This window comes from Canis lupus, chromosome 14 (assembly GCF_048164855.1).
Source record: "Canis lupus baileyi chromosome 14, mCanLup2.hap1, whole genome shotgun sequence".
Classification (NCBI taxonomy): domain Eukaryota; kingdom Metazoa; phylum Chordata; class Mammalia; order Carnivora; family Canidae; genus Canis; species Canis lupus.
In genome coordinates, this window is record NC_132851.1 from 48,051,294 (window position 1) to 48,072,337 (window position 21,044).

The 21,044-nt window shown below is 36.3% G+C and overlaps 1 protein-coding gene across 9 annotated transcripts in view; it reads right to left on the reverse strand.

Moving 5' to 3' along the window:
- The window catches only part of SCFD2 (sec1 family domain containing 2), a 413,274-nt gene that overhangs the window by 331,716 nt on the left and 60,514 nt on the right, over window positions 1-21,044 (reverse strand). For all 9 annotated transcript variants that reach the window (XR_012007121.1, XR_012007122.1, XR_012007118.1 and 6 more), the window contains exon 3: window positions 13,613-13,740. Coding sequence is in view for 2 of the 9 variants with exons in the window: in XM_072775040.1 (XP_072631141.1) it covers window positions 13,613-13,740 (128 nt within the window). In the remaining 7 variants the exon portion in view is untranslated. The remainder of the gene's footprint in view (window positions 1-13,612; window positions 13,741-21,044) is intronic.

The following is a 21,044-nucleotide window of genomic DNA, read 5'->3' on the forward strand; positions in this document are numbered from 1 at the left end:
TTTACTGGTTTTTTCAGTTAGTTACTGGTTATTAATTTGCAAAGATTTTTGAATGGGCCTCTCTACTCATAGTATTTTTTTTATCATGAACCCTGATTTCTAGTATGTGTGCAAAACAATTTTTCCAGGAATGTATATACATTATAGCAAAAACAATGAGATATATATGTGTGTGTGTATATAAAAATATATAAAAGGTGGCAACTCTACTAAAATTAAACATTTGATTGGTAGGCAGCACCATTAGAGAAAATTTCTAATGTTCATTCAATAGTTGATGGAAGAGAGCCAGAATCTTGTGCATGAAAGATGGTTTAGGAGCTTTGTGAATAACATACAAAAGGCTCACAGTGTAGACTGAGCACACAGGTTTACAGCCTCTCCTTACTCCATCAGAATGATAGAAAAAAATAAGAAGGGATGGGAACACACAACAAAGAGACTGTGAGATAGTCTATAAGCAGATATAAGAGTTCAAACATTTTGCCCCCATCTGTTGGTTATCTTTGTAACCTACATTATACACTAAAACTTTCTTTTTTGTTCTGTCAAATACAGATGGTATCATACATTTTATGTTCTAAGAGGGTAACAGCCCCCCTTACACTTCCCCTTACTTCTTATTTTCCCCTTTCATCTTGCAAATCATCTGTACTTTTATTTTTACCTTGTCAGGATGACTGGCATTTACATTTTGTTCTGTAACCATAATTTAGTCTTATGTGCTTTTTCTATGGTTTCTCTAGGAAAGTTTGAAATCAATCAACAGTGCTTACATCATTATAAACTATATAACTATTAATGACAGAGTCAAATTATGTGCCATGATTACATTTCCTTATGCATATAATACACTTTGTTCCTAGAATGCTTTGTGGTATATTTTCTTCCTTCTTCCCTCCCTCTTTCTTCACTCCCTCCCTCCCCTCTTCCTTCTTTCTTCCTTTTTTTTTTTTTTCTCTCTTTCCTCTTTCTTTCTTTGCATTATCTGCCTTAACCAAAGTTTTACAGTATACTAACCTCAAACACACTATCCTATCTTTGGAATCTATGGGAGTTTTTTCCCTCCCTGAATACTGTCAAACCTTTCATTCTCCCATTCCAACATGGGCAGATTGTTTTCCAGGCCTTTCTGCACAGCCAGCAGCTTGGAACTCCTTTTATTACTCTCTTCTGTTGGAACGGTTTCCTTAAATCCCTGGTTTTTCTTTCTTGGTATACTGTCTTGTTTTACTGGACATTCTCAAGTAACTTCCTTAGAAAAACAACTTTGAAGAAAGCAGAGTTTTTGTATCCCTGAAAAGGCATTTTCTTGCCCTCAGAGTTTCATGATAGTTGATTAGGGTCTGGTATTCTAGGTGGCCAAAAATGCATTGTTCATAATCTTCTGGTTTTCTGGGTTGCTGATAAAGAATGTGTGCCAGTCTCATTCCTGTTTCATTGTAGGTGAGCTTTTTTTTTTTTTTTTCCATCTTTGGGCCTTTAGAATCCTATTCTCTTGTACTCTAAGGATTCACAGTGATTATGTTTAGTTTAGAGGTCTTTTTTTCGTTCCACTTTCTTCTCAATAAGCCTATTCAATTTGATTATATCTTTCTTCACCTTGGGGAAATTCTCACATGCTTTCTTTGCTAATTTCTTATTCTCTGCTTTCTTTTTTTTTTTTAAGATTTTATTTATTTATTCATGAGAGACACAGAGAGTGAGGCAGAGACACAGGCAGAGGGAGAAGCAGGTTCCATGCAGGGAGCCTGATGTGGGACTCAATCCCGGGACTCCAGGATCATGCCCTGAGCCAAAGGTGGATGCTTAACCACTGAGTCAGCTAGGCGTCCTTTTCTCTTTCTTTCTGAAACTCCTAATATAGTTCTTGGATAGTCTGGATTGGTTCTCTATATCTTTTATCTTTTCTGTCATCTTTTTAATGCCCTGTTCTTTCTACATTTTAAGGGAGTTTCTCAATTTATGTTTAAACTTTGGCTGAATTTTGTTTTGTTACATACCATAAAGTTCACCCTTAAAGTATACAATTGAGTGGTTTTTGGTATATTTAGAGAGTTGTGTAATTATCACCACCATATAATTTGAGAACATTTTCTTTAAAAAAAAATAGGTTTTTTTATTTATTCATGAGAAACACAGAGAGAGGCAGAAAGGTAGGCAGAGGGAGAAGCAGGCTCTATGCAGAACTTGATCCCAGGACCCCTGGGATCATGACCTGAGCCAAAGGCAGATAGATGCACAACCATTGAGCCACCCAGGTACCCTAATTTGAGAACATTTTCATCACCTAAGAAAAAACCCAAATCCAAATTTCCTCAGTTATGAAAGAGATATACTGTTATAATCCACTTATATTGGAATATAACCTGAATGAAATTTTTCACTGGGAGACATAACTGTGCTTAGTTATAGTTATAAATGAGAAAAGCAGAAATGAGAATATTCAAGTAATTATAACTCTAAGTGAACTCTAACTTTTAAATATAATACTATTATCATTTTATCATATTTTTTAAAAATGTAACTAAAGTATAAATGCCTGGAAGGTAAAAGAGGAAAGGAAGAGTACTAAATGATGGAGCAAAACAGACAATAAAAATAAACCTCCTACCCTCAGTCACCCAAAAAAGCTTTGCCTAGAATACATAAAAGGGTAGTACAACAGAGGGAGCCACCTCCCCAGAAGGTACCAGCAACTCCAGACTCGGTACGATGGAGGTGGAAAGTGAGGAATATAACATAAAGCAAAGTAGACAAATATTAAGTACATAGATCAATTAATTTTTAAATACGTACCTACGCATGTAACCACCATCCAGATCAACATATAGAATATGTCCAATACTCTCAAAGATTCCTGCATATACTTATCCAGTCAATAATCCCACAGAGCTAGACCATTACTTCTTTTTTTTTTTTAATTTTTATTTATTTATGATAGTGACACAGAGAGAGAGAGAGAGAGGCAGGGACACAGGCAGAGGGAGAAGCAGGCTCTATACACCGGGAGCCCGACGTGGGATTCAATCCCGGGTCTCCAGGATCGTGCCCTGGGCCAAAGGCAGGCGCTAAACCACTGCGCCACCCAGGGATCCCTAGACCATTACTTCTATCTCTACTACCATAGACCATTTTTTACATGCTTTTGAGCTTCATATAAATGAAGTTATACATATGTATTCTTTTGGGTCTAGCTTTTTGCTCAACATTATCCAGAATTAAAAAAAAAAACCATTATCCAGAATTTCAATCATTTTTTATAACTGTGCTTTATTGCTCTATATGACTATACCAGTTTCTTTATCTCTTCTGCTTTGAAGGACACTTAGATTTTACAGTTCGGGGCCATTACAAATAATGATGCTACGAACATTCTATTACATGTCTTTTGGTGGCCATAAGCACTCATTTCTATTATATGCCCACGTTTGCTGGGTGGGTGTATACTTAGCTTTAGTCGATACTGTCAGTTTTCCATGATTGTATCAATATTTTCACACATTTTTAATTTGATTAAATTTTACAATTTAACATAATTTAAAAACTGTACATGTAGTGTTTAAAATGAAACACTACTGTATCACTAAGTTTCCTTCTGGTATTTTATGTTGGGGAACCAAAACACTAATAAGAATGAGAGAAAAGAATCACAATGGAAACCACATTACCATATGATTAGCATGAATCTTTATTTTATTGTTCTCATAATATTTTTACAGATTTATTTACTTACTTCCTGACCTAGTTACATAGAAAAAGGCCTGGAAAGCAACATACTAATTTAGGAACAAAGATTACGTTGAAGAGCAAGATGGTGGAAGGGAGGATATACTTTTGCTTTTTATTTCATATACATTATTATTTATTTGAATTTTCTAGAAGCATGTGCTAGTATTATTTTTTAAATAGTCTCGATTCTGAAATAAAATCATGCCTGTCTCAGGTACAATAAACAGATTTGTACAATGGATGAAGCATTGTCTTTCAACAGATTATTAAAGAAATAGAAGAGTAATAATAATAATGGCCTGCTTCCCACTTCTATTGAGGTCAAAGGGCAAAGAAATATGGTTAACGGGCAGGTAGAGAGATTTAAGTCAGAAATGAGAAAAAAACTTCACCATCGCGATGACTATTAGACACTGAAACAAGTTATTAAAGGAGGAAGAAGGGAGATGTTATAAATCTTCTCCCGTAGGGATCTGAAGGGCAGTATACACAGCCATCTGTATAGTGAAACCTGGATAAAGTCCAGCTGGGAATTGATGTATATTTTTATAACACCATATATACTGAAGGTGTCCCGGGATATCCTTTAAATTGTGTATGTTTCTCGTTACACAAATTTTGAGCTCTACAGCATTACAAAGGTAGGCTAAGAAACTAATGCGAAAAGTGCATTTTAATTATACAAATCAACTCAATCAAATGGTTCCAAAATTCAGAAGTTTATTGTAAAACGTTTTCAGGATAGCATGCATTAAAGTGTAACTGCTGAAAGACCAGGGGTCACAAATAGAAAATAAATAGTTCTCCCTGAAAATTATACAAAACACTGAAATATAAAACCACCAGAAACATTTAAGGTTTGGTTTTCCTTGGAAATGCAGCCTTCCTGAGGTTAAACATTGCATCAACATTTATAAACTCAAGAGAGAACGTGGAAGGGAACAGATATATTATTCTTGTTTTCTAGAGGGTTGTATCCCAGCCTGCCAGGGAAGGAGCATTTCCTTGGTGGGTCTGCTCTGACGTGGAAAGGAATTTCTGCTTTTAGGGGAGCCTCCAGGTAAAGAAACTCCCACCCTATAGCCACGGGCTTCTCATCATATCATTCTCTTGAGTTTTTTTTTCTCTTCTCTTGAGTTTTTAAACTCTTAGCCCATATTCTCATGTTGAAGATCTCTAATGTTGAAGAAACACAAAAATGAGTAAGAAGAGGAAGAGGCAGATGAGGAAAAAAGAAGAGAAAAAAGATGTACCAATTTAAGTTAAAAATATAGAGCCAGAAGGTAAATGCCTGAAGAAGGGATGTTAGAAATTCAGATTCCCATTTTGCAGATGAGGAAAACAGAGAAACAGAGGCAATTGAAGTTCTGTTTTAGGTGATGAAGTGTAAGAGAGAAGATCTCTTTACTGACCTTAGAGATTTCTGGCATTATTAATTATTAATTCAATAAAAACTCTTTCTGTTTCTCTAGATCCTCTAATTTCATACCCTTAAATAGAGATATTCTTTATGGCTCTGCCCTCAGCCCTTCTTGTCAACCATTCTACCTTCTAGCTCTAGTTGATCAATCTTATATTTTCTTTAGAAATTCACTACTTAGGTTTCAACATAATCACTAGGTAACTAAATCCCAAATCTCTACTTTCACTTCTGGAAACCATTTCTCTAGCCACACATTTTCCAACCGAGATGATCAGGAACAAATCTTTCAAACAGAATAATTCCAACCCTACATGTGGTAGAGTACTCTTCACATGCAGTTGCACAATCATTGGTTTATAATGTGTCTTACCTGCCCAGGAGACAATAAATAATTCCATTATACTATACCCTACTTTTACAGAATGCCTTGAAATTTTACAGACACTGTTTCATATAAGTCATTTCATCTAATTATCATATTAGCAGATAATCTGCTAACTCCTCATTTTGCAGAAACAGAAAACAGATTCAGAAAAATTAAATGACTTATTCATGTGAAGATAAAATAATACTTCATACATTTATTATCCCCTATAAGGACTTAAAATATAGTATGTGCAGATAATAAATACCTTTTAAATGAATAAAAATTATTATCTACTACCTGTAGATCTGGATAACATCTAGGCAAAAACTTTCAGTGAGCTTTTTTCCCTCCTATTTTGACACCCAACTATGATTCCACTGATCTCTAGGAAATTGTGCCAATCTTATATCCCAGGGAATGTGGAATTCTTTCAAATGATGGTTCTCGAAGATGTTCCACAGACCTCTGTATTCCTGAGACACTATCAGGTAGTCAAAAAAGACAAAGTTATTTTCACAATAGTACTAGATGTTACTTGACTTTGTTACTGTGTAGTGTTGACAATGGTACAAAAACAATGGTGGGTAAAAGTGCTAGGGCCTTCCCACCAATACAGGCAGTGGTGCTGAATTACACAAGTAGTCAGTTTCACTTCAGAATGGTCATGATGAAACAGTAAATGTTAATTTTATCAAATCTCAACTCTTAAGAAAACATCAATATCCTGTGTAAAGAAATGGGAAATACACAAAAAGTACTTCTGGTACAAATTGAAGTATAGTGATTGGCTTGAGGAAAAGCACTGGTGCAATTACTTGAGTTGTGAACTGAACTAGCCCCTATTTTCATGGCATACAATTTTTATTGGTAAAGACAAATGAAAAAATCTGGTTCTTTATACATTTTCCCAAAGAAAAGAATGAAGTGGGCCTGTCACTTCAAGGATAATGGTTTGTATTGTCAATAGCAAAAGTCAAGTTTTATGTGAAAATTATGATTTTTGGAAAACTTCTATCTGTCCCTGTATCTTTATATTCCAAATAATTAGACATTTTCTAATGATTTAATTGGGATATCAACAGATACTTTTTTTATATTATAGAATAAGTGTCAACATATGGAAGATCTGTAAAATTTAGAGAACCAATACTTTCCAAGTGACTAATGCACATGGCATAAAATAATGTGTGTATAAAAGATCCATTTAAAGCCCAAGAGAGATCAACGGGTTTTAATGTAACACAGTATGGAAAATTCACTGATATAGTTTCATATTCCACAATGTAATTAAATGTAAAAAATTGCCTCTTGTAAAATTGGTATATACCAAAGAAGAATATCTTTAATTTTCTGGAAAGGTATTAAAATAGTCCTCCATTTTCTAACTATGTATCTTTCTAAGGCCATTTTATTTTTATATACTTCATCCAAAATGCTATATCATAACAGATTAAAGGAAGAAGCAAATATGAGAACACAGCTGCCTTCTATTAAACCAGACATTAGAGGTGCACAAAAAAGTAAAACAGTGCTATTCTATGCTATTTTGTTTTAGAAACATTATTTTTCATAAAAATGTTACTCATTTCACATGCACTGTTTGCTGTATTTTTATATTAATAAATATTTTTTAAAAACTGTCCCTGCTTGAATTTCTAATGCAATATTATCTACCTATTGGAGAGTCAATAGATATAAACCACATAAACAAAAGCTTGTGGGGTCCTCAATAATTTTTAAGAACTGAAAGGGGTTCTAAGACCAAAAAGTTAAAGAACTAGAGTTCTAAATCAATGTCACTCTTGGATTCCAAAACAGAGTGAAAGAAAAGAACAATTCATTAAACAAGTATATAACAAATACCAACTGACAGTATTAATTTTAAAATGTACTTATTGATTTCGTGAACATTTATTGGATATGGAGTAAGTTCAAGGTCTGGTGTTATGTGTGGAGAATACTAAGAATAGACAAGAGTTCTTGGCCCCAACTACTCAGGGTCTGCTAATAACTGCTGCAACACCAATATGAACAAAAACAGTACCGACAGGAATATAAGATACTGTCTATTAGAGAGGATGGAAGGGGATAAGAGATATGATGGAGAAAGTGTTAGATAAGATAAAGCCAGGAGACTGAATGAATATTCCAGGGGTTTGGGGGTGGGGAGATAGAAGTAGGCTTTAAGGGCAGTCCTGGTGCCTTAGCGGTTTAGCGCCGCCTTCAGCCCAAGGTGTGATCCTGGAGACCCAAAATCAAGTCCCGTGTTGGGCCCCCTGCGTGGAGCCTGCTTCTCCCTCTACCTGTGTCTCTGCCTCTCTCTCTTCTCTGTATCTCCCATGAATAAATAAATAAAAATCTTAAAAAAAAAAAAGAAGTAGGCTTTAAGATCAGTAGCAATCATTAACTGAATGTCTATGTATAAGACACAACAGGAGATGCAAAAATACCTACAGTCTTCTAGGAAACCAGAACTAAGGAACAGAAGGCATAAAATAATTATCAGAAAGAGAAAGATAATCAAGGATGGCCTCTCAGTAGAATTCTACCAAATATTTCAAGAACGAATACCTATTCTTCTCAAACTGTTCCAAAAAACAAAACTGAAAGGAAAACTTCCAAACTCACTCTATCAGGCTGGATAAAAAAGCAAGACCCATTGATATGCTCTCTGCAAGAGACTCATTTTAGACCCAAAGACATCTCCAGATTGAGATGCAAAAATTCTCACCAAGATACAAGCTAATAATATCCAATAGTACATTAAAAGGATTATTCACCACAACCAAGTAGGATTTATTCCTGGGCTACAAAGGTGGTTCAGCGTCTGCAAATCAATCAATGCAATACACCACATTAATAAAAGAAAGGACAAGAACCATATGATCCTCTCAATAGATAATGAAAAAGCATTTGACAAAATACAGCATCTTTTCTTCATTAAAACTCTTCACAGTATAGGGATAGAAAGAACATACCTTATTATCATAAAAGCCATACATGAAAAAACCCACAGTGAATATCATCCTCAATGGAGAAAAACTGAGACCTTTTACTCTAAGGTCAGGAACACAACAGGGATGTCCACTCTCACCGCTGTTATTAAACTTACTACTAGAAGTCCCAGCCTCAGCAACCTAGGAACCTGTGACTCAAGATGCCTGAGCCTGAGAATGAAGCACTCCTCAGCTGGGCTGGCTTCCCTGAGGAGGTAAGCCCATGAAGCTGCTTCTGCCTGGGTGGGAGAGGTGCAGAGAGGACGGCCCTGCCGCTGCTGGGGTGCAGTAGTGCTGCCCTGACCCACAAACAGAAGGGAAGTCCACAGGAGGCTCCTTCCCTGCCAGCCTTGCCATCTCCCTCTAGCAATGGAGGCAGCAGGAGAGCAGAAATGTTGTCTGCAGAGTCCCAGCCGTAGCCTTACAGAGTGGAAGGGTGAGGTTAAATCTGAGAGACAATAACTTCACAACTGACACAGGCATCCTGGAAAAGAAACTTCACTTTTCTTGGGTCTCATTTCTCCTTGTCTGTGAAATGGAAATTAAAAAATGACCAAATTCATAAAATCATGGAAAGGATTGCATGAAATTAACCATGCAAAACTCTGTTAGAGTAAAATCAAATTCCCTTCCCCATGCTCCAAATTGTGGTAACAGCTTCTATATGGAGACAAGGAAGTGTGAGAGTTCATAATCAGCGTATGTGTCCTATCCATCCAGGCATCCAGATTTTCTCATCCTTGAAAAATTACCACATATCACACATATGTGGATTTTATTGGGTTTTAACCTATCCTTTTCGCAGTTTGACAATTCCCTCACACACACACACAGTTGTATATACACACATGCTCCCCTTAATCCCAGATTTTAAAAAATCCTCCAAAATGAAGACATAAGTTACAAATGTAATAAAAATGTAGTTGTTACCCAGTTCATCCAGTTGGATGAACTCAAGCACCAGTAAAGGAAACACAGTATTCTCAATGATGTTGAAAAGTATATATTGAGTAAAACTGTAGAGTGTTTTGACTTATTGCTGTTTTTTTTAAGCCAGTATTATGAAGTGGTAAAAGAGGAGATGATAGTAAATGTGGCACTGGTGGGAAGCAAAAAATCACTAATCTCATTTAGAGCTTCATTAGAAGCATAGAATCCAAAAAAGAGGTGACAACCAAGACAGCATTCTTCAGCTCTAGACATTACATTTTAGGAGGGACATTAACGACTAGGACTCTGTAGCTCCAAACTAGAGGCAATTGCAATGGTCAAGGTGGAAAAGGCTTGTCTTTTCACAAATGGTTGAAAGAACTCATCCCATTTAATAGTACATATATGAAGCAGACACTACAGTGCCCAGAACTCAGAAAGTAAGACATATCTCCATGTAATGGATCAGATTATCATCTGGAAATGTAGCTCAAGAGATCTTTCTATAGAAGTGATGAGAGAAGCTTGGAAATCCCAAGTACAAGCAAGGTGATTTGGGGGTGGGGGTGAACAAGACTCCCCCAAGGTACAAGGGACAAGGTAACAATGTGATCGTACCTAAGCTGAAAATGGGAAAACTATTTGGAATTCTGCATAAGGGAAGAACACATCATCAAAAAGGAGATACTCATCATAAAGACTAGAAAAGGACAAGTGAATTGGAAAAAAATGAGTAAGCATATTTCCCAGAAAGAAAGGGGAACATTACTGAACTCGGTTCACTTGCTTTGACTTCCCTCTTGTCAAACTACCTTCATACAACCTGGTTTCCCATGTAGATTCATTCTCCCAGACTTCTGCTTCGACGCCCATAGCATACCAATCCCAGTCTGCTTCATCAGGACCTTCACTCTGCTCAGGGCTTTCTTTCTCCTTCCATATTCCAGGAAATAGATATTTTCCCTATTTTTGTGGATAGAGAAATGGAAGTTTGGCTCTTTGGTGACAGAACCAGACATAGCTGGCTTTGCACCCCATCACAATCACAGAACACACATGCACAAGGCAGTGGTGAGTCTAGAGGTGAATGCTGCAAAAAAGTCAAGAAGGATGACGACTGAGAAAAAAAAAACTTGTATTTAGTGGTCTGGGAGACTTTTCAGTAAAAAAGTGTCAGAAGTCAGACTGCACTAGATTAATAAGTAAGGAAATAATGAAGAAACGGAGGTATCAGGCAAAGAATACTTTCTCAAGAAATCTGGCCTACAAAAGAAAGAATGAGGTCATTGGGATCTGTTTTCCTTCAGCTCCAATATGATCTTCCTGCCACCCATTAAACACTGGACAGTTTGTCCACTCTGCAGAGAGCAATAGGACAAATTGGTGAAGACCCTCCAACCACAGAAGTACTCCAGAGAAACAGAATCTGTGTAAAATGTCGGAATTCAGACAGGCATCTTGTACTTATTTCTTTTGTAAATGGACATTTTGAATCCAAACAAACGGCTTTCTCAGAGTCTAGTTCTTTTGTACTTTCAGGATACATTTTTCATCTTGAAAGCCAGTGGGGAAAATGCAATTCAGTTTACAACGTTTAAAAAATCACTTTTCTGGAACACATATATTTAGCTAACTGAGAATTTAATAACAAGCTCTTGGAAAGATGGCATATGTTTATACGTAAAATGATAAAATGAATTTTCTTTGTTTTAGTAATTAAACTTTTTTCCTTTCACAGAATGTTAATTTCTATTGGTATTCAAATGTTTTAATATGAGTTTACCTTGTACTGAGAAATTTTATATTTAAAATCTGAGGTTTCAATTAGAGGTCCATCTCAGTGAATTTAGGTATAAGAGAATCCTCAATCTCGAATTAAAATTTGTTTAATGTCTCAAAAGTTCTAGAAGCCTCTGTCACAGAAAAATTTATACTTCAGAAGAATTACAGTAGGGATTGGGAGAATGGTACATAGTTTAAAGCATATTTCATAGTTTTAAATGGTGCTAGAAAATGCATTCCAGCCAGCTAAGACACCAGAGTATGATTTTTTTTTATGATAAGCTATATGATAAGGAATTTTCAAATACCAATGTTTTATTATGTTTAAACTCCAGATCTTTTTCTTACTGTTCATGGTTATATATCTGTTAGTATATGAAAATGAGACACACCAGAAATTCTGACTAGTGATATGAAACAGAAACGGGGAGCCGCACTGTTCAGCTTTTACCAAATTATAGTTGACACATGGATAAAGTGTGATTTGGGCCAATGTTTTCAGTTCTTCTTACAATCAAAGTTTGCTAACAACTGTCTGTATCTTTTCTACTTTTTTCTCCCCCATGTCTGGAGTTTTGGAATAATGCAACTCATTACATCTGAGGCTTTTTCCTCCCCTTTGGTCAACGAAAACTCAAACTTTAAGTTTGAATTCCTCATAGGGTTGCCAGTCTTATTTAAAAATTTATTTTTGGCTTTGATATTATTTAAAAGATACAGTCCTTTAGAAAAGTAAAGTATGTTGATCTTTCAAGAGTCCTGTATTGAGCAATCAAAAATGACTTAGGCTCTGTGATAGCATCATAAGGTTACATCATTGAAATGCAATATAAATCAACCTTATCACCAAAACCTTTGTGCAATCCTACTTTTCTTGATTCACAATATGAACCTGTTCTTGTTTCAACATGATCATGGATAAGGAACTCTATACAGTAAACACACTTACCAATGTGTATCTAGACTTGAGGACAGAAAAAGGGAGAGAGAAAGGGGGTAGGGAAGGAGAGTGGGGAGAATAGTTAAACTCCAGGATAGTCTCAAAGAAGCACTTTCTTTCTACTCCAAAACAACACATAGGATTTCTGGCATTGGTTATATGGAAATAGAATGATTTTATAAATAAAGTATACTCTCTCACATCAGAATGTCTGAATGTGAATTGTAGTCCTACCCCTTATCAGCTAAATGGCTACTTAATTTTTCTCAATACCAGTTTCCTTCTCTGAAAAATGGGATATTAATGGTCCTTATTTTGCAGAATTACCCTAAGGATTAAATGAGATTAACACATGAAAAGAGATGAGAACCTGACTCAATAAATGCTAGTTACTTTTACTTTTCTATCATCATTATGCTCCTTAAAGCCCTTGTATATAGTCACCTTACACACTCAGAGTCATGATATTTTTTTATCATGATCCTATAACTTTTTCCCTTTCTATATTCACCCATTCTTTTACTTTTAAAATTTCATTCTTCTATTTCAACTTGATAGTTTGATTTTTATACTTATAAATAATCAAGAACTTGGGCTACAAATCTCAGCAAAGAAAAACTTTCCCATCCAATAAGATGGTAAGAGAAAATTTTTATTTTTAAAGAAATAAACTTCTGAAAGTTTCAGAATTAAATTCTACCTATTAACCAGATTCAAGTCCATATTTAAATATTTCCATGTTAAGAAAATTATTTAATTTTAAAAATAAGTAAAACATCAGATTCCTTTTCTAAAATCAAAACACGAGTCCTCTGATTTTTTTTAGCCAAAAGAAAAAAGTCATTTAAAACTCAAATTCTATTGCAGCCAGATTCTTCTAATACTGAAGACAAAAGTGAATGTGAAAAAAAAAAGCCTGAGAAATGAGAAAGATGTAGTATGTAACACCTTGGTTGGAGAAGAGACAGCACTTGTGTGAGTAGACAATTAGCAGACTACGCTAAGAGTGAAGGGCCAGGTCAGAACATGTCTGTCCACTCAACTGTTTCGTCAGCACAGTAGTTCACTCAAGTCAAACTAATGAAAGACCCTTCATATCCACAATAAGTGGGTGGGGGCAAGGGGCGGAGTAGTAATGGAACAGAATGAAGAGGAGGTGGTCCAGCCGAATTTTGATAGCTCCAGATCAAATAAAAAAACTAAATATGTTACTCTTTGTAAGCAAGGAGTTCCCAAAGTTGAGTCTAAGAAAGGAGGGTCACTGCTGAACCCTGAGGGCTGTGTGTCCATACTCCTTGCCTACTCTCTCAACAGCTTATAAATGTCTTCAATACTTTCACTGAGATGACATACTGGCCAGACTGGCCCATAGTTTAGAGAAGCTTAAGTCAAGTTCCCCAGAGCCTGTGATCACTGTCTGTCCTAGAAGAGGATATACTTACCCATACTCATTTTGATTGGCAGGTTTTCTCTGCTTGCTGCTTCCACTAGATGTCTCCGGACTTCCATCACTGCCTCTTTATGCTTGGTGCTCAGTAAGGCTTCCCACAGAGCTTTGGCAGCTGTGTCACTGCAATAAAACCACAAAAGAGCTTTAGAATAAATTTCTACTGGATAACGAAAAGAGTTGAAAGCAAAACAATTTCTTAAATATCCTTTCTAAGAACTAATGTAACCTTTCCTACTGATAGGCTTTAAGTCTTAGGATTAAATAAAGAATATCTAATCCATTTTAATCAGTGCAAATTTTTGAGAAATTAAGGAGATAAGAAAATCAAGCCCTCCCCCCAGAAACGGGGAAGAAAAGCTACATTGTACTATGAGAAGTATGAGAAAAGTGTATGATAAATTGCTTTGAGGATTTGCATTTAAAAATATTTCAGACTATAATTCAACATTGCTAGAGTAACATATAAATGGTTTGTAAGCCAAAATTAAAAACATGTCTAAAAATGATTTAGCAGTGATTATAAGCATATCAGTTTGAGAGAGCATACTTGTCTGGGAAACACAAAGCAAACAGCAATAAGCATTCCTGTTCCAAAACTACTCAATAGAATTCCTAATGAATGGGTTTTCTACTGAATGAAAGTCAGGAATTAGGCAAAGCAACCATGGCCTTAAGCAGCCCACTTTGGGCCTTAGGTTGTAAGGATGGCACTTCTGAAGCCTTTACAATTAACCGTTGATCCAGCACGAAGCGCTGCATTATGCAAGGTTTCATCTGGGCTCACTTTTCCAACAGCCCTCTGTCTCACCCACCATGCCATGTTCAAATTATAAATGAGTACAGTGTTCCTTCCGGAAGATCTCTGCATGTAGCCAAGTATACACATTTGTGGTAACGCTTTAAAAACTGAGTATAAAAAAACAAAGATGACAACTGTCCCTTTCTAAGGACATTTTCCCTCCACTTAAAGCCCCACTAACACCTCCTACTATCCAGTTTGCAAGAGTTTGAAAATGAATGCATTTTTTTAAGTTTAGTTTTAAAAGTTCTAATACGACATTAATTTAGCTTTAAAGTTATACCTAATAAGGTATACCTTTCAAGTTTGAATTTCATTTAGAATAATGGAATAATGTGTTTCAGCAATGAATTTAATATCTGGCACAAAATAATCTTTCATTAAGTAGTACTATTTTTATTACCATCTATTTTTTTCTGAGTGAATTAACATCACTGCTCAACATGTTCTACTTATTTTGCTCTGAACAAAACTGTCATCATTAGAACTCAGCATCTAATATTCTAGGTTTAAATGAAATGAACTGATAACTATATGCCAAGTGTTCTTCTCAGTTGGTTGCCATAGAGCTAAAAATGATGCATAAGCTCTCAATGACAGAGCCCAAAAGAAGAGGCAGAAAAATAACTGCCCCAAAATGTGATAAGAGGCAGATCCATGCTTCCTTGGATTTTTCTGATAGTGCAGACCAAGGGCTCTAATCCTGGCTAGGAAGGCAGGGACTCAAAGAATGATTTCCACTGGAAATGATGAGCAAGTACAGAGATGTGTAAGCTCTGAAAGCAGCCAAGGCAAAAATTGTAACTCAGTCTAGGAAGGAAAATTGTAACTCAGTCTTTATATCTTCAAGGAGGATATAAAATCTTGTGCACAAAATAATAGGAAGAATGTCATTTCAGTACAAAGTCCCATGCACATGGAACTAAAGAGTATTGTTTTGCTCCATGCCAGGATGCAAGAAGACAGGCAATAGAAATAAGGGCAAAGGGGAAGGAAGGAGCGACTCTACATAGGGCCCTGCCCTCCCTGCCAAGGCTTATCATTCTGTAGGTGACAGGAAACCAAGGACTACACAATGGCTTTCTCATTCTAAAAAGAGCAGCATAGCTTAGCAGTAATGAAAACAGTCTTTATCATCACTCAAAACTAGATCAATTTCATATGGGTCTTTGGGAAAGCTATATAATTTCCCCAAAACTCTGAAGACAATAGAGAACCACTGAAGTAATCTGAGCAGGGGAGGTATACTTCCAGATTTCCAAACTTATGGTCCATAATTGTGCCCTACTTTTGTTCTCCAAAGCACTTCTCCCCAAACCACAGGGATTTCACACATATTCTTGACTCTACACACAACTTCTAGAGTAGACCTTCACTGTCCTCCTCTTTTCTGTGACAGCAGGCATTTTGCTAATACAGTGTGTCTCCAAAATCACAGTGGGTTATGTAATACTGTGGTTGCCCCATTAGATTACTGTAGTGGTTAAAATGTGGGCTTTGGGGTCAGATGAAATCTGGGTTCAAATTCTGACCATTCTCCCCTTCACCCATAGCAACTGAACAGCCTCTCTGATCTTCCTCAGACACTCCAAGCACAGGCAGCTCTTCCCCTCCTTTGCCAGGAATGCTCTTCCTCTACATGTATCCCTCTCTCTCTTCCAGTGCCTGCTGAAACGTTGCCTTATCAGAGAGGTCCCCCTTGCTATCCTGTATAAAGAAGTAACAACAGCCCATTCCCGCACCTTACCTTCTCCTCTTTCCTGGGCTTCACTGTTCTACATAATCTTTAATACCATCTGACTGATCATAGGTTTCCATGTTGATCTATTGTTGTCTACCTCCCTCACAGAAGGTAAGGTCCTTCTACAAAAGTTTGTTTTACTCATTGCTAAGTCCTGACTCCCTAGAATAGTACCAGGGCCCTGGTAAGTATACCCAACAAATACTGAATAAGTAAATGAATAATGCTTGCTAGTTGTATAACCTTGCACATGTAACTAACTCTGCTTTCCTCCATTTTCCCATCGGTGAGACAGAGGGAACAGCAGTGATTACCTCACAGGGCTGTTGTAAGGGTTAACTGTGATAATGCATACAAAGCACTTTCCTGATTCACAATAAATGTAAGTAGATATGTTTGTTGTGATGGCTGTGACTCATGGCTATGAATGATATTGTCTCAAAATTCAATGTGTTCAAAGGATTGTAATATATTCAGGTACTTTCACTTAATTACACTGAGCAGTTTTTCTCATACAATCCTGATTTCCTTATATTCCCTAACATCACTCAGGGCTTGTACTCTTTGGCTCTTTTCTGTTGAAACATTTTACAAGAAATACATAAGGTTTCCATGATCTCTAACACTGATGCAGAGTCAGGGCATGTTTCCTTGAAAATTATTTTGTGACTATAAACAATTCTGATTGTCTAGATATGTGTGACAGTTCCTAATGTTTCTTCCTGAACAACACAGTTTCCTAAACACATCAAACTGACCCACACATCATCCACAATCATTTTAAGTTTACCAAGTTAACATGCATGAACTAATTCTGGCTCTCTGAATGACTGGCTCTAAAGAAGATCCAACTGTACTTACTGGCAGGTCTGCTGTATCCTGCACGCATTTCTTCTCCAAATCACACTGTTACTGTTGTGTGGTGGTTTACACGCTTACCCCTATATCAGCATCTGAGTTGAGTGTGGGAGTTCATCACTGCCTTTCTCTAGTGGGGTTCATAAGAGTGATCCAACAGACATTTGACACTATTGAAACTTCACATGAAATCAATTCCTGATGTAAAAGTTTGTAAGTCAGAAGAAGTTAACTTAAATCCACACACTATAATCGTTAACAGTGTATTTAATTCAATTATTTATCCTTTCCAACTGTGCAAATTTTCTGTTTTCCTGATGAGGGAATAAGCAATATACAGAGTGCTATCGCAACAGGGCCAGTGTAATGGATTAGTAGTAGGCAGTACTGTAGAAGCATGCATTCTGGAGCCAAACTATAAAGGGTCTGGTTCTGTACTCATTAGCTCAGGAGAGTTACCTAACCTCTCTGTACTTGTTTCCTACTCTGTTAAGTCAGGGATGATAATCATACATAGTCAGCAAATTACTACGAAAATTGACTGTGCTAGTATGTCTAGGGCACCTATAACAATGCCTGGCACATACTAAGTACTCCATAGACATCGCAGTAGCTGCAGCAGTAAGAAAAAAAATCAAAGGTCAAAATTTTCTCATAAGACATTGAAGGAAGTCTGTTTTGGAACTATATTACTCTTTTCCAAATATTTGCATACATGTGTGGATAAACACTCCCAGGAGCTTCATTTTGTAATATGAAAAGGTCAACAATACATAATGCCGAATTCATAATGATACAAACAGAATCAGCCACAGAAAACCTTCAGGGAACAAAAGCCACAGTAGAACAATCCAGACCAGATTAGTTAGCCTGGCCCCCTGGCAAGGACGGTACAGTTCCGCCTGGGGCAAAGATACTTGAGAATCTACACAACAGGCCCTTCCCCCAGAGGATCACCTAGAGGATCCTGCTAAGACTAAGTCTAATGATCACATAGAACTGCAAAACTCACTCCAGGGCTAGGCGAAAATAGTATATAGAACTCAAGATTGTTTTCTCATGATTATTTAGTCTTTCAATTTTAATTTTTTTCTTTTTCCTCTTCAACTAATTTATCAACTCTTAAAGTCTTTTAATTTTTGTTTTTACACTTACATTCTATCCTTTCATTGTATTTAATTTTTGTATATATATTGTGTAAATATATACATACATGTGTATATATCATATATACATACATATGTTTTTCACATATCTGAAACATATATGTGTATACATAAATGTGTGTGTATGTATATATATATGTATATATACACATACATGTGTTTTTCTTTTTTTTACAATTTTGGGATGTAGTTTCTTCTAACAGACCAAAATACACCCAGAACCAAATGTATTGCTCTATTCTGTTCACCTGTCTGATATTCTTCTTTTCTTTTTTAAAATTTTATGATTTTATCTCTTCTGATTTGTTTAGTATATAATTCTCTAGAATCCTTGTTGTTGTTTTAGTATTTTGTTCTCTCATTCATCTATTCTTCCCTCGACAGAATGACAAGACAGAAAAATTCCCCTGAAAAAAGAGAACAAGAAGCAGTACTGACTGCCAAGGACCTAATCAGAATGGATATATGTAGGATGACGGAACTAGAGTTCAGAATAATGATTATATACTACTTGGGCTTGAAAAAAAGCATGGAACACTAGAGAATCCCTTACCGGAGAAATAACTTAAAACCTAATCAGGTTGAAATAAAAAAGGCTATTAATGAGATGCAATAAAAAATGGAGGCTCTTGGGTACCTGGGTGACTCAGTGGTTGAATATCTGCCTTTGGCTCAGGTTGTGATCCCAGGGTCCTGGGATCAAGTTCCACATCGGGCTCCCCACAGGGAGTCTGCTTCTACCTATGCCTATGTCTCTGCCTCTCTGTGTCTCTCACGAATGAATGAATAAATAAATAAATTTTTTTTTAATGGAGGCGAACTGCTAGGGATAAATGAGACAGAAAAGACAATTAATGATAGAGAAAACAAAATGATGGAGAATAAAGAAGCTGAGGAAAAAGAGAGATAAACCACTACAGGATCACAAGGGGAGAATTCAAGAGATAAGTGATATCATAAAGTGAAACAATATTAGAATAATTGGGATCCCAGAAGAAGAGGAAACAGGGGTGGGGGGGTAGAGTAGAAGGTATACTGGAGCAAATTATAGCTGAGAATATCACCAATTTGGAGAAGTAAACAAGCATTCAACAGGAGGCACAGAGAACCCCCCTCAAAGTCAATAAAAATAGATCACCACTTCAACATATAATAGTTAAGTTTACAAATTTCAGAAACAAAGAGAAAATCCTGAAAGCAGCTCAGGGAGAAGAGGTCCTTAACCTATAGAGGTAGAAACATAAGACTGGCAACATACCTATCCAAAAGACTTGTCAGGCCAAGAAAGGACTCATATGATATATTCAGGGTGCTAAATGAGAAAAATATGTAGCCAAGAATACTTTATCCAGGAAAGCTATCATTCAGAAAGAAGGAGAGATAAAGAGCTTCCAGGACAAAAAGAAAACAAAATAATTTGTGATCACTAAACTAGACCTGCAAGAACTATTAAAGGAGAAACTTTAGGTGAATAGACATCCTGAAAGTAACAGACCATAAAAGAAAGGAAACAATATACAGAAAGAGTGAATTTATAGGTAATACAATGGCACTAAGTTTATATCTTTCAATAGTTACTCAAATGAAAAAGTGCAAAATGCTCTAATCAAAAGACATCTGCAAATCAATCAATGCAATACACATTAATAAAAGAAAGGACAAGAACCATATGATTCTCTCAATAGATGATGAAAAAGCATTTGACAAAATATAGCATCCTTTCTTCATTAAAACTCTTCAGAGTGTAGGGATAGAGGGAACATACCTCAATATCCTAAAAGCCATATATGAAAAGGCCACAATAAATATCATTCTCAATGGGGAAAAACTGAGAGCTTTTCCTCTAAGGTCAAGAACACAACAGGAATGTCCACTCTCATCACTGTTGTCAACATACTACTAGTAGTCTAGTAGTAGCAATCATAACAGCAAAAAGGAATATGAATTGGCAAAGAAGAGGTCAAACTCTCACTCTTTGTAAAGGACATGATATGCTATGTGGAAAATACAAAAGACTCCACCCCAAAATTGCTAGAAATCATACAGTAATTCAGCAAAGTGGCAGGACATAAACTCAATGCACAGAAGTCAGTTGCATTTCTATACACTAACAATGAGACAGAAGAAAGAAAAATCAAGGAATCAATCCCATATACAATTGCACCAAAAACCATAAGATACCTAAGAATAAACCTAACCAAAGAGGCAAAGGATCTATACTCTGAAAGCTAGAGAACACTCATGAAAGAAATTGAGGAAGACACAAAAAAATGGAAAAATGTTCCATGCTCATGGATTGGAAGAACAAATACTGTTAAAATGTCTGTGTTACTCTCTGAAAGAACAGGAGGAAGATGCAAAGAGATGGAAAAATATTCCATGCTCATGGATTGGAAGAATTAATATTGTGAAAATGTCAATGTCACACAGGGCAATTCACACATTTAATCCAATCCCTATCAAAATACCATGGACTTTCTTCAGACAGTTGGAACAAATCATCTTAAGATCTGTGTAGAATCAGAAAAGACCCCAAATAGACAGGGGAATATTGGAAAAGAAAACCAGAGCCGGGGGCATCATAATGCCGGATTTCAAGTTGTACTACGAAGCTGTGATTGTCAAGACAGTGTAGTACTGGCACAAAAACAGACACATAGATCAATGCAAAAGAATAGAGAACCCAGAAATGGGCCCTCAGCTCTATGGTCAACTAATATTCGACAAAGCAGGAAACACTATCCACTGGAAAAAAGACAGTCTCTTCATAAATGGTGCTGGGAAAACTGATCAGCCATGTGCAGAAGAATGAAACTGGTCCATTCTCTTACACCGTATACAAAGATACACTCATAATGGA